Source organism: Hypanus sabinus, chromosome 6 (assembly GCF_030144855.1).
Source record: "Hypanus sabinus isolate sHypSab1 chromosome 6, sHypSab1.hap1, whole genome shotgun sequence".
NCBI classification, from domain to species: domain Eukaryota; kingdom Metazoa; phylum Chordata; class Chondrichthyes; order Myliobatiformes; family Dasyatidae; genus Hypanus; species Hypanus sabinus.
The window spans coordinates 177,254,485-177,270,087 of NC_082711.1; the positions used below are offsets into that span (position 1 = coordinate 177,254,485).

Below are 15,603 nucleotides of genomic sequence, written 5' to 3' on the forward strand. Positions count from 1 at the left end.
GCTAGGACATCAGGAAGTAACAACTAAATGCTCTAATCTATAATGGATTTGTATAATTTGTCTTCTTTTGCACATTGCATGTTTGTCAGTCTGTTTTTATGCTTAGATTTTTCATAAATTCTACTGTATTTCCTTATGTTCCTGCTAATGCTGGCAAGAAAATGAATCTCAAGGTAATATACAGTGACATACAAGTACTTTGATAAGGATCCTCGATCAGTTTCTATAGTCACCTGAGGACCCACCAATAGACAAACCCTCAGGACAGGAGTTCCCAACTTTTTTTTATGCCAAAGATACAAAATTAAAACTTAATCAGTTATATTATGTCATATCTTTGCCTTTCTGAATTTCACATTGCTTAGCATTTTAAATCTTTGTTAATCATATGGCTGTCACTTAACTCCCTAACTACATTGTACATCTGTCTAAAGCACTGTGAACAATGCAAATCACTTAACCGTTTCCAAGAATTAGCTAATTCAACCTCAATAAAGTTAGAGCCAAGTACGATTCCTGTACCTTACATTAGTACTGATCATTTGATTGCATCCTACAGCATACAAGAATACCGATCACTTCAGGTGTTCTGCCAATGAAAAATATCTCCATTTCCCTCTAAATGTATTTCTGTGACCTCAAGGCGCAGACTATCTTGCCAAAGGAAAGAGTTTTATCCCTATCTATGTCCAAACCATCCATAATTCTGGCATTTCAGTTAAATCATAAATTGGCAGATGGATTCTTTATTGTTTTTGCAGATCAGAACTGCTTCATTGTGAGTTCCATTCTAATAAATCTCTTCTTATGTGTTTCTATCATTGCAAGGCCTTGACGTCTCTCCTGAAGTACAAGGTCCAGAATTGGACCCAGTACTGTAACTAAACCTTAATAATGGCATATAAGCGCTTTGCACGACTTCCTTGCCTCTTTACACAATGCTTCTATTTATAAGATCAACATCTTTTATGCTTTTGTAACAATCATATCAATTTATTATGCTGCAATTATCCAAGTACATACACTTGAGAAATGAAATATCAGCGGTGTAAATTAATATCAAAGTAATGGTGAAAAAAATCAGATTGCAATAACAGCACTGGGTAAAATTTCTTCATGCTGTAAAATATGTCAAGACATTAGAATTTAGGCTAAAATGCTCAAATTAAATTTGTGATCCTTTGCCTTTATTTTTAAATAAAACATTAAACTTTGTTTATTTTCTTAGCAGACTCTGCAATATCATGTGCTTCAGATTTCTTTTTGATTCATTTTCAAGATCAGTTTTTCTTAATCATCCCTAAATGCCCTAGAGAAGATGCTAACTCTAATGCATGCTTGCACTGTACTACTGTAGGGATTTCTAAGATTTAGACCCAGTGACAAAGACTGACCAGTGTTACAATTCCAACTCCAGATGGTGTGCAGCTTGGAGAGGAACCTGCAAGTATCGGTGTTCTGATCCACCTGTTGCCTCTGTCATAGAAGTCATGCAAGGTGCTGTCAAAAAAATTGTCGTGGATTTTACAGGTTGTACACACTGAATCCAATGTGCACTTGTGGAATAGGGAGTGAATATTTAGGATGGCTGCTGGGATGTCAATGAACTTGGCTGCTTCATCCTTGATGGTACTGACATCCTGCGAGATATTGGTTCTGCACTCATCCAGGTGGAGAGCTTCTTTCACACACCTGACACGCCCTATAAATGATGCATGATCTTGGGACGGCAGAAGCTGAGAAACTCACCAAAAGTATCCCGCCTCCGATCTGCTGTTACAGCCACTGTATTTACATGGTTGGGGCTGATAAATTTTTGGTCAATGGTCACTCCTGGGATATAAACAGTGGGGGAACTCAATGAAGGTCAATGGTAAATGGTTAGACACTCTCTTGTTGGAAATAGTCACTGGCTGGTACTTATACGTTGCAATAGTTATCTGGTATCTGCTGTCCCAGTCCTGCTATAGGCTTGGGCTGCTTCTTATGCTGAGGAGCTACAAATGGAAATATACATTGTGCAATCATCAACAATAGACAATAGACAGTAGGTGCAGGAATAGGCCATTCGGCTCTTCTAGCCAGCACCACCATTCACTGTGATCATGGCTGATCATGTACAATCAGTACCCTGTTCCTGCCCTCTCCCCATATCCCTTGACCCCTTGAACAAACCTCTCAACTTCTGGCCTTATGATGGAAGGAAGTGATGAAGTAGCTGAGGATGATTATGTCTAGGGCACTGTCTTGAGGAACTCATGCGGTGAAGTCCTGGGACATGAACATCGACCCTAACACAAATCTTTTTAGACCCATAGTTTGTAATTTCTCAACTCAACATCTTTAGAGTGTGCCAACAAATACAATATGAAATTCAGGATGAATCTTTTCAGCCAGCGAGATGTGAGCCTGTAGAACTTGCAGCCACAAAATGCAGTTCAGATTAAATTCACTGAAGAAGGGAAGAACAAGTAAGCACAGGAGAAAGAAAAGGACTAGAAGGGCAGGCTGACGGGGTGAGCGTGCAGCTTCCGCTAACCTTGCACCTTAGCATGCATCGTTCAGCATTAAATTCTGCTGATGGTGGAAACTCAAAGTAATAAACACAAAATGAGGGGGAAACTATCAGGTCAGACAGCATCTATGAGAGGAATAAACAGTTGACATTTCAAACCGGGACCCTTCAAAATGACTGGCATCCTGAACAGACATCTCCCAGCCCTTGAACCCTACAACTTCAGTGTATTTTCCCCATACCTATGCACCTGTTCTCCTATTCTTCATTGCTTTGTTAGCACCAAAGGCCTCAACTCGATGTTTTCTGTGTCTCATTTTAAAATTAACCTAATTTTACCAGTTCAGTAACCTCTGCTATTGTTTTTCACTTTTCACTCCTCCATTGTGTGAAGCTAGAAAAGATTACTTTTTCCAAATACCCTAACAAAATATCTTTGTCATGGATTTAATCCCAGAACCTTTCCTATTCTGATGAAGGATCTTGGACCAGAACCATCAATGTGGTTTCTCTTTCCACAGATGCTCCCTGACCTGCTGACTGTGTCCAGCACCATCTGTTCTTACTTCAGCACTTTATGTGATGACATGGAGTAAGATGGTGGTGCACTCAACTTCTACAAAAGTGATATTGTGTTTTTGAAAAGGGATTTTTTACAATTTCAAGAACTTACAATACTGCAGGTCAGCAAGATGCTCATCAGCAGACAAACTGAAGGAACAAGACATGGTACAGATAGTGGTGCTGCCTCAGTGTTGGTGCACAAAGAAGCTCTGGAGTCTAACAGCAAGTGACTATCTTAGTCACTTTTCTTGTGATCACAAGATCCTGTTGGACAATGGTGGCGTGGAATGCTGCAAGTCCAATTCATTGGTTTATTGGCAGATGGTGAGGGAGTAGCATGGCCTCGGTCATAGCGAGGACTATGCCTCATGCTGCAGTGTTGCCTATTTGCAGCCACCCAGGGAGAGGTGTCAGAGTCGGTGTGAAGCAGCATCCCTGCTGGAGTCAGTGCTGTCCCCCAGTGTTCATCCAGCAGAAGACAAAGTGCATTGTTTTTGACTACAAACTGTTGCAACATTCATGGACTTGGGCAAGTGTTTTTTTTTAACTGCTATCCTATATGTGCCTTGTGCTGTGCATGTCTGTTGGTAACGTGTTTTGCACCTTGGCCCCACAGTAACGCTATTTCATTTGGCTGTATCCATGTGTATTCACGTATGGCTAAATGACAATTAAACTTATCGATATCAGCATTCCACACCTATTGGAGAATGGATGTACTATCAGAAATGTCATCTTATGGATGTGTATTTAAACATTCAAATAAAAATCTTACAGTGTTCCTGGTGTTTCAAAAAGCACCCCTACCTCAACCAACACCCCCACAAATGGATTAATGTCATCTGAATCTAATAACACTGGGAGAATGCTGAACACAACATAGCTATTGTAGTTACACCTAAAGCACTTTGAAACATTTTCAAAATGCTATAAGAAATAATTTAATATGCTTTTTATTCTTAAAAATATAGAGTACATGTACAAACTGTATCCATGATTTCACACTACTGTCAGTGAGATAGTGGCCACCTTATTAGGTAACACTACTCGTTAATGCAAATATCTAACCAACCAATCATGTGGCTATAACTCAATGCGTAAAAGCATACAGATGTGGTTAAGAGGTTCAGATGCTGTTCAGGTGAAATAAATGAATTGGGAAGAAATGTAATCTAAGTGCCTTTGACCAAGAGATGGAGTGCCAGATGGGGTGGTTTCAGTACCTCAGAACTGCTAATCTCCTGGGATTTCTACACACAACAGTCTCTATATTTTACAGAAAATGGTGCAAGAAACAAAAAAAAAATCCAGTGAGTGGCAGTTCTGTGGGCAAAATTACCTTGTTAATAAGTTAGAGGAGAAAGGCCAGACTGGTTCAAGCTGACAGGAAGGAGACAATACCTCAAATAACCACACATTACAACAGTGGTGTGCAGAAGTGCATCTCTGAATGCAGAACAAGTTGAACCTTGAAGTAGATGGATGGCTACAGCAGCAACAGACTCACAAACATATTCTCCTTTGGCCCCTTATAGGTACAGGGGATCTGGCTCAACACCTGAATCAATTCTCTGGTCCTAGGTTCCCCGAGTATTCGAAACATACTCTCTCTGTCCACTCTATCTATAAAATCTTGTAATTTGAATCAATTTCACTTTCAATCAATGTAAGCATCTCTATATATGAGATAGAGTAAGCAGTTAACTCAACGTCTCATAGACAGCAAGGAAGTAAGTGATCAGCTATTCCATTTTAGTAACATTGGCCAGGACTATTTTCATTACCCAGAGTTATGAATGAACACTATAGAATTATGAAGAAAGGATCCCTCCTAAAATTACAAGGAATTATCCTCAAGTACTTCAGCAGTTATGTCCTGAGGATGCTATGAATGGTCTCTGACAACCATAACCATGATTTGGTATGCCCAACATTACTCCAGCCACAGAAGAGTTTTCCTTTGATCACAATTCTGCTAGAATTCCTTTCATCTAAAATTGGTCAAGTACCTTGATGATGAGAAAAATAACTCAGCTTCCTAAAAGTACATTTTCCTCTGTGTGGTTATAGCAATGCTAATAGTGTGCAGGATTCAGTACAAATAACACTTTCTCCCAAAGTATATAATTTATTATCACTGCTTGCAATTCTGACAGTTTACGGAACATAATTCCCAAAAAGAGATGTTTTCATAGATTAACCATGTAACAATTACAGCACGGAAACAGGCCATCTCGACCCTTCTAGTCCGTGCCGAACACTTACTCTCACCTAATCCCACCTACCTGCATTCAGCCCATAACCCTCCATTCCTTTCCTGTCCATATACCTTTCCAATTTCACTTTAAATGACAAAATCAAACCTGCCTCTACCACTTCTACTGGAAGCTCATTCCACACAGCTACCACTCCCTGAGTTAAGAAGTTCCCCCTCGTGTTACCCCTATACTTTTGCCCCCAACTCTCAACTCATGTCCTCTTGTTTGAAACTCCCCTACTCTCAGTGGAAAAAGCCTATCCACGTCAACTCTACATAGCCCCCTCATAATTTTAAATACCTCTATCAAGTCCCCCCTCAACCTTCTACACTCCAAAGAATAAAGACTTGTTGAACCTTTCTCTGTAACTTAGATGCTGAAACCCAGGTAACATTCTAGTAACTCTCCTCTGTACTCTCTCTATTTTGTTGACATCTTTCCTATAATTCAGTGACCAGAACTGTACACAATACTCCAAATTTGGCCTCACCAATGCCTTGTACAATTTTAACATTATATCCCAACTCCTATACTCAGTGCTCTGATTTATAAAGGCCAGCATACCAAAAGCTTTCTTCACCACCCTATCCACATGAGATTCCACCTTCAGTGAACTATGCACCTTTATTCCTAGATCACTCTGTTCTACTGCATTCCACAATGCCCTACCATTTACCATGTATGTCCTATTTTGATTAGTCCTACCAAAATGTAGCACCTCACACTTATCAGCATTAAACTCCATCTGTCATCTTTCAGCTCACTCTTCTAACCGGCCTAAATCTCTCTGCAAGCTTTGAAAACCTACTTCATTATCCACAACGCCACCTACCTTAGTATTATCTGCATACTTACTAATCCAATTTACCACCCCATCATCCAAATCATTAATGTATATGACAAACAATATTGGACCCAATACAGATCCCTGAAGCACACCACTAGTCACCGGCCTCCAATCTGACAAACAGTTATCCATAACTACTCTCTGGCATCTCCCATCCAGACACTGTTGAATCCATTTTACTACTTCAATATTAATACCTAATGATTGAACCTTCCTAACTAACCTTCCATGTGGAACCTTGTCAAAGGCCTTACTGAAGTCCATATAGACAACATCCACTGCTTTACCCTCGTCAATTTTCCTAGTAACCTCTTCAAAAAATTCAGTAAGATTTGTCAAACATGACCTTCCATGCACAAATCCATGTTGACTGTTTCTAATCATACCCTGTTTATCCAGATACTTATATATACCATCTCTAAGAATATTTTCCATTAATTTACCCACCACTGACGTCAAACTTACAGGCAGATCATTGCTAGGTTTACTCTTAGAACCCTTTTTAAACAATGGAACCACATGAGCAATACACCAATCCTCCAGCACCATCCCCGTTTCAAATGACATTTGAAATATTTCTGTCAGAGCCCATGCTATTTCTACACTAACTGCCCTCAAGGTCCTAGGGAATACCCTGTCAGGACCCGGAGACTTATCCACTTCATTTCACGGACATCAAAACATAGAGCAAAGTGGATTGTTTTGCATCAACAACCAACACAGTCCGAGGATGCAGGGGACAACCTGCAAGCAGTACCAACATAGCATGCCCAAAACTCACTAACCCTATCCATGCAACTTTAGAACGTGGGAGGAAACCAGAGCACTGTGATGCAGTTACAGGGAGAATGTACAAATTCCAAGTGGCGAAATTGAACCCAAGTCACTGGCACTGTAACAGTGTTGTGTTAACCACTACACTACGGTGCCTCAATTATGAAACTGCAAGTGAGCTTCATCAAAGTTCAGCATTACTTTGCACAGCAGAATAATAGACACAAAAAAGTGTTGTACTAAAATGAGTAATAAACTGTGGATTTAAGCATGGTATCTGCACTGAGTATAAATCTAGAATTTGTACCAGCACACCAGTAGGTGGTCAGATTCCCAATGCACTAACCTTGTCATTCCCTCCTTGAACAAGGTGTAACAATGTGTGCTGATGAAATGCTTTTGATGAAAAACATTAATCCTGTCTCTCTCTTTCTCCATGGATGTTGCCTAATCTGCTGTATGTACAACTGGAAATAAAAGGTAATCATCTGAGGCAAACTTGCAAAGCCAGCCATGCAGTTTTCAATTTTTCCAAATGGGTGTCAATTATTTCAGTGCCGAAGAAGAGGATGAGCTTCCTCAACAACTATCACCAAGTAGCACTCACACTTACAGTACCTAATGAAATGTTTTGAGAGGCTGGTCATGGTTAAAATTAACTCCTCCCTGAGCAAGGACCTGGACCCACTGCAATTCACCTACCACCACAGTAGGTCCACAGCAGACACAATCTCACTGGCTCTTCACTCGACCTTAGAGAATATGGACAACAACAATACATACGCCAGGCTGCTGTTTTATCAATTAAAGTCCAGCATTTAACACCATCATCCCCTCACTATTATCTCAACAAGCTTCAAAACCTGGGCCTTTGCACCTCCATCTACACCTGAATCCTCAACTTCCACATTAGGAGACCAGAGTCAGTGCAACTCTGTAATAACACCTCCTCCTCCCTAACAATCAACATAGAGGCACCTCAAGGATGCATGCTTAGCCCTCTACTCCACGCTCTCTACGCTCATGACTTTTGAGGCTAGGTACAGTCAAACAGCATCCATAAGTTCACCAATGACCCCACGGTTATTGGCAGAATATCAGATGGTGATAAGAGGCAAGAAAGATCGGCTGGAAGAGTGGTATCGCAACTACAACTTTGCACTCAACATCAGCAAAACTAAGGAATTAACTGTAGGAAGGGGAAGTCAGGAGAACACACACAAGTCTACATTGAAGGGACAGCGATGGAAAAGGTGAGCACCCTCAAGTTCCAGGGCATCAACGTATCAGAGGATCTATCCAGGGTCCAGCACACTGATGCAACCATGAAGAAGGCATGTCAGCAGCTATACTTCATCTGAGGGGATTTGGTATGTCACCAAAGGCTCTAGCAAATTTCTACAGATTCACCATGGAGAGCATTCCAACTAGTTACATCACCACCTGCTATGGAGGCTCCAATGCACAGGAATCAAAAGAGGCTTCAGAGGGTTATAGACTTTTCCAGCTCCTTCACGGGCACAAACTCCCCCAACATCTTCCAAAGGTGGTGCCTCAATAAAGTGGCATCCATCATTAAAGACCCTCACCATCCAGGACATTCCGTCTTCTCTTTACTACTATCCAGGAGGAGGTACTGGAGCATGAAAATGCCCACTGAATATTTTAGGAACAGCTTCTTCCTCACCACCATCAGATTTCTGAACGTCCATGAACACTACCTTGTTATTCCTCTTTTGCACTATTTATTTACTGCATTTTTCTAACTTACAGTAATGTTTACGTCTTGTCCTTATACTTTTGCCATAAAACAAGAAGTTTCATAACATACTGTAAGCCAGTGATAATAAACCTGATTCTGACCTGTTATTAGTATCCATTTGCACACTATCAAATATCCCATCTCAAACACCACACTGCCTCCCCAAAAATTTCATTCAATTTCATGAGACACAGTAGTCCCCTTAAAAAAAATCCTGATTTTGAATGTTAATTTTGAACCTGTATGTTCCCCCCCCCACAATACTTTGCCCACCAGTTAAATTTAGCCAACTAACCTCTGTTTATTCATTCCTTTTTCTCTATTGTAAACAATGATACAGCATCAGTAAATCTCCAGGATTTGGCACCCACCAGCAGGCAGAAAGGAAATAAAATAATGAACAGATTGGCTTCACAACCCAAAATATATTTTATCCTGGTCTTGTGATTTATCTTGTCAAGAAAATAAACAAACAAAAATAAATCCATTATTTCAGGACTGATGATGGCCGCTATTTCAAATTGAGATGATGCTAAATTATTTATTTAGAGGTCTGCAAATGAATTCTCAACACCGAAGGGGTTGGCAGATTTAGTCACTGTTACAGATAAACCTAAGTTTGAAAGGATATGGAGATCCTCAACTTTTTTTTTAAACAGCTGTGCAGACCAACCATTAGTCTGAGCAGGAAATTTGTATATGGCCAAAAAATGCAGGGGACTTTATATGATTTTTTTTTGTAATCAAACACAAACCACAACTTACAGCACAACTAAGTGATGTCGGGCAGTCAAAACAACTGAGAGGCACAATGGCAAAAGTAAAATATTTTAACTAGATAGCGTCAACTTTCAGCAGGCAGGCGATTTATTAACAACGAGCTACCGACTTCCATTCAGTGTTTATTGTTACAATTTGTAGCAGAGTTGTAACTTGAAACACTGACAATGTAAGTACATTGAAGCTCTAAATCTAAAAAAGTTAATGATACAATTATTATTTAGAAAATGTATGGATTATATTCATTAGCACAATTAATTGCAGGGTATTTCACAATTATATTAGCATAATTTCAAAATTATATTAACGTTATATAAAAGAAAATTCCAGCTGGGCGGCAACAAAGTCTACGTGCATTTTATGTGCAGCTTAGAAGGAAAAGTGATGATACTGGAGGTCAAGCATATTTCATGCTTTTACTGAATGGCTAGATAGGCCTATTTATTATGTACTTTTAACTCCAACAGAATCACATGTCTCCTCCTTCATTCATGAAATTACACAAAATAATTAAAATTTCTAGTAAATTGTTATACAGAGGAATCACTGGAAAAAATGTACAAAATAAAATCTGGCTTTTAATTCACTCACAAAAATCATTAAGTATTTGCTCGTGTGAATCCCTGAATGTACCAGTGGCATGGTAGCATCACACTTTACAGTGTCAGTTGTAAGATCTGGGTTCAATTCTCACCGCTGTCTATAAGGAGATTGTACATTCTCCCCATGACCGTGTGGGTTTCCTCTGGGTGCTCCAGTTTCCTCCTACATTCCAAAGATGTACAGTACAGGTTAAGGTTAGTGGGTTGTGGGCATGCTATGTTGGTGCCAGAACACTCCAGATTCAATATTGCTTATTGTCATTTGTCGGTACAAAGGAGAACAAAATGATTGTTACTTTGGATCTGATGCAGCATAAAAAAAACACAATAAGCATAAAGAACATAATAAGAAGAGCAATAAATATAAATACATATGATCATCTCATATACACAGACTGATTGTATGTACGTAAAGTGACACTAGGTACAGGAGTGTCTGTGCATAAGGTGGATAGAGGAAAGGATAAAGTAGTAATGTTGGAGGGTGTGGTGGGGTGGGTTTGTGGGAGGAGGTGCTATTCAGCCCGACAGCTTGGGGGAAGTAACTGTTTTTAAGTCTACTAGTCCTGGGATGGACACTGCATATCCACTTCCCTGATGGGTGTGGGATAAATAGTCCACGAGCAGGGCAAGTGGGAACCTTCATGATATTGTTGCCTTTTCCCTGAATCTTTCTGTATATTTTGATAGCAGGTAGACTAATGACAGTGATGCAATGGGCAGTTTTAACTACCCATTATAGAGCCATCCTGTCCATTGCAGAGCAGTTTCTGAAGATGCTCTCAATTTCACTTGAAGGTCATGAGTATAGATTTACACAGTTCAACTCTCTTAAGCCACTTCAGAAAGCAGAGGCTTGGTGAGCTTTCTTGATTGTGGGGGATGTGTTCTGGGACCATAAAGGGTTGTGTAAAATGTGCACTCCCAGGAGCTTGAAACTGCCCTTAGTTTCCACTGCTGTGCAGCCCATGTGAAGAGGGGTGTGAATGACGTCCGTTTTCTGAAAGTCGATAACCATCTCCTTTGTCTTGTTGACACCGAGGATTGGGCAACACTGGCAGGATGCCCCCAGCACATCTTCAAACCGTGTTGGTCATTGAAGCAAAGAACCCATTTCACTGTATGTTTCAATGTAATGTGACAAATAAGCTACTCTGATCGCAAAAAAAGGTACTTGCATGTCTTACTAACTACAAGGGCCAATAGTTCAGTACAACTGCTCTCACCCATAGTCTACATAAGACCATAAGACATAGGAGTAGAATTAGGCCATCCAACCCACCAAGACTGCTCCATCATTCTATCATGGCTGATCTGTTATCCCCCTCAACCCCATTCTTCTGCCTTCTCCCCATAGGCACCCTTACTAATCAAGAACCTACCAAACTCTGCTTGAAATATACCCAATAGCTTGGTCTCCACAGCAATGACTTCCACAGATTCACCATCCTCTGGTTAAAGAAATTTCTCCTCATGTCTGTTTCAAAGTCCCTCTATTCAGAGGTTATGCCCTCTGGTCCTAGACTCTCCCACTATAGGAAACATACGCTCTATCTAGGCCTTTCAATATTTGATAGGTTTCAATGAGATTTCCCCCCCTCCCAATTCTCCTAAACTCCAGCGAATATCACTTAGTGCCATCAAATGCTCATTGGTGTGATGCACATTTTATTCTTCTACGTTTGCAAGTGCTGCTGCTGGAGAAGGAAAATTCTTTCCACCCTCCCACCCCCATCCCAACTACGCCGCATCTGGTTTACATTTTTGACAAACATGTTTCCTCTCACCCCGCTGATCCTGTGCTTTTGCACACACCAAGAAGCGGCCTTTTGTCGGCAAAATTATCAATTTTATGAAGACCTGCAAAGAAAAGCAGAGAGAAAAAGAAAAAGATCAGAACAAAGGGGGAATTTCATCAACACACGTCATTGCTTCAGTTGTCTGCCAGTTCCCTCTCCCGCAATCTGCCACCCACCCATTAGTCACAAGAAGATGCAGTTTAGGGACAGGAAGTGTGTTAATGGAATTACAACTCTAAGCCTGTAATCAAGTCATGATATAAATATTTCCAAAAATAAATGAAAACAGGGAAATCTTTTCTGTGGTCCACTAAAAAAAAAGAGGAAAGCAAAACCAAAATACATAGAGATCAAATGGCAACATGCAAGGGAAAGAAAAATTAGCTGGGGGTGGGTTGACTAAGTATGAAAGAGCAACTGGAAACACTGCGAGCGTTTTAGTGCTGTAGAGTCAGCTGCAGCATGAAAAATATTTTACCTCGAAGGGACATTAACCTTGCAAACAAACAGCTTTAAACAATTAGTGCCTGAAAAGCCTCCAATGCCTGTTGCCTTATTTCCATAAAACGCCCAGAAAAGAACCAAGCTGCTATAATAATTACTCCCCAGGGACAAAAAATATTTTTAAAACGTGTTCATTGGGGTGTTAAAAGATTAATGATGGATTAATATTTTTGCAGAAAGATACAGCTGATTTGCACTGTTTTGCCATTAAAATTTTTCTTAAAGATGTATTTGATTTGTCAGTAAAGCTGTCCACCTTGCAGATAAACATCTGGATTTGGGAAAACCAGCAGAATTATGCGTCCATATGCTCCATATTCCCTGCACATCCCTGCAGCATACATATGGTCAGGCAGGGTGAAAACATCAATAATGTATAACAAAGCATCAAAAAACACTTCTAAAAAAACATGAAAGCACCACGGTAGCGCAGTGGTTAGCAGGACGCTATTACAGCTCGGGGCAGTGGAGTTTGAAGTCCAATTCCAAAGCTGTCTGTAAGAAGTTGTAAATCCTTCTCATGATGAATGTGTGTTTCCTCTGGGTGCTCCGGTTTCCTCCCACAGTCCAAAGACATAACAGTTGTTGTAAATTGCTTTGTGATAAGGTGAGACAACCAATCAATCAGGCTAGGTTGAAATAGCTGGGTTGCTAAATAGTCCGGGCAGAAAGGACCTGTTAGAAATAACTGGAAGAAACTAGTGAGCAAACATCAAGGAGATGGGATTTGCTGCAGCTGGCTCCAGATCAGCATCAATTTAAGGCCGGTAGCCCTAATGAGAAACACAAGAGATTTTGCAGATTGCTGATAAATCCAGAGCAACAAACACAAAATGCTGGAAGAACTGAGCAGGTCAGGCAGCATCTATAAAAATGAATAAATAGTTGACGTTTCAAGCCGTGACCTTTCTGCAGCACGGGGAAGGAAGGAGGAAGATGCTAGAGAAAAAACAAGGGGGGGGGGAAAAAAAGAGGATAAATAGAAGGTGACTGGTGAAGCCAGGTGATTAGGCAGGTGAGGAGAAGAGGTAAGAGGCCAGAGTGGGGGAATAGAAGGAGGAGGAGGGGAAAAGAAAAAAAAAGAGAAAAACAATTGCCAGAAGGAGAAATTGATGTTCATGCCATCAAGTTGGAGGCTGGAATATGAGGAGGCCATGGATCGACATGTTAGAATGGGAATAGGGATAGAAATTCAAAATGATTGTCCACTGGGAAATTCCAGTTTTAGCGGATGGAACAGAGGTGCTCGACAAAGTGGTCCCCAAATTAAGTCTGGAATCACCGATGCTGAGGAGGCATCGGATGTAACAGATGACCCCCCCCCCCCCCCCGACAGATTCACAGGTGAAGTGTTGCCTCATCTGGAAAGGCTGTTTGGGGCCCTGAATGGAAATGAGGAAGGAGGTGAATGAGTAGGTGTTTCTCTCACTTGTAATTGAGGGAGAGGTTGTTTTCTTGACACCACTGTGTCAGGGTGATGTCTCTGTAGGTTGCCTCATTATTATGTGAGCTAGGATCAACAGGCTCTGGGATAGCTTCTTTCACCAGGCCATCAGACTGATTAATTCTTGCTAATACAATTGTATCTCTGTTATATTAACTGTCCTGTTCTACATACTGTTCATTACAAATTACTATAAATTGCACATTGCACATTTAGACGGAGACATAACATAAAGATTTTTACTCCTCATCTATGTGAAGGATGTAAGAAATAAAGTCAATTCAATTCAATTCAATACTTGCAGGGATATGTGCCAGGAGGGAGATTTGTGGGAAGGGACGAATGAACAGGAGAATAACAGATGGAGCAAACCCTGCAGAAAGCAGAAAGTGGGGGGGGGGGGGGGAGTAAAGATATGTTTGACAGTAGAATCCCATTGAAGATGGCAGAAGTTGTGAAGAATTATGTGCTAGATGTGGAGGCTCCTGGGGTGGTAGGTAAGCACATGAGAAATTATATTACTGTTAAGACAGTGGGACTATGGGGTTAGTGTGGATGTCCAGGAAATGGAAGAAATGCAGGTGAGGGCAACATCAATGGTGGAAGAAGGGAATCTCCTTTCTTTGCAGATGGAGAGCATCTCTGATGTTCTGGAACAGAAAGCCTCATCCTGGGAACAGATACAGTGGAAACGAATGAACTGAAAAAAGGGAAAAGCATTTTTACAGGTAACAGGATAGAAAGAGGTACAGTCAAGACAGCCGTGGGAATCAGGTTTATATAAGATGTCAGCAGACAGTCAGTCTCCAAAACAGAGAGATCAAGAAAGGAGGAATAGGTATCAGAAATGGACCAAATGAATTTAAGGGTAGGGTGGAAGTTGGAGACAAAATTAATGTAATTGACGAGCTCACTATGGGTAAGGCCTCACATGCAGTATTATGAGCAGTTTTGGGCCCCTTATCTAAGAAAGGATGTGCTGACATTGGAGAGGGTTCAAAGGAGGCTCACGAAAAAGATTCCAGGATTTAAAGACTTATCATATGAGGAGAATTTGATGGCTCTGGGTCTCTACTCACTGGAATTCAGGAGAATGAGAGATGACATTTATCGAGAAAGGTCTTTTTGATGGGGGATAGAAGTATACAAGAACTCGGCATCCATGTGAAGTTGAAGCAGTCAAGGCCAGGGAATTGAAAGTTGTCGAGGAGATCAAGAGCACGTGAAGAACTACTGCAGATGAGGAGATCGAGAGCACATGAAGAGTCGCAGATGTGCTAATCAGGGTAGGCGGACAACTATTCTGCACAATTTGCAGAAACCGTCATTTAAACAACCTGCACAATTTCATTGGATTAGCTTATCAATTTAAAGTGCCAATGTCTCCCATGTGGGACATATAGGATTTAAGTAAGTGCACAATTTTGGAGAATAAACACTGAGGGTTGGTTAACAGGCAAAGAAGAGGATTAAAAATAAACTGAAGATATTCTGCAAATGCTGGAAATCCAGAGCAACACAGATGAAATGTTTGAGGAACTGAGCAGCATCCATGAAGGGAAATAAAGAATCAACATTTTGGGCTGAGACCCTTTATCAGGATTGGAAAGAAAGGGGGAAGAAACCAGTATGAGAAGTTTGGGGGAAGGGAAGAAGCACCATCTGTCAGGTGATAGGTGAAATCAGGTGAGGGGGAAGGTAGGTGGGTGGAGGGGGGGTGGAAATGAAGTAAGAAGCCGGGAGGTGATAGGTGA

The 15,603-nt window shown here is 40.8% G+C and overlaps 1 protein-coding gene across 3 annotated transcripts in view; it reads right to left on the bottom strand.

Annotated features, from left to right (window-relative positions):
* bcas3 (BCAS3 microtubule associated cell migration factor) overlaps positions 1-15,603 on the bottom strand; it is a 915,794-nt gene that overhangs the window by 795,874 nt on the left and 104,317 nt on the right. For all 3 annotated transcript variants that reach the window (XM_059973657.1, XM_059973655.1, XM_059973656.1), the window contains exon 7: positions 11,890-11,962. In XM_059973657.1, the coding sequence (XP_059829640.1) occupies positions 11,890-11,962 (73 nt within the window). The remainder of the gene's footprint in view (positions 1-11,889; positions 11,963-15,603) is intronic.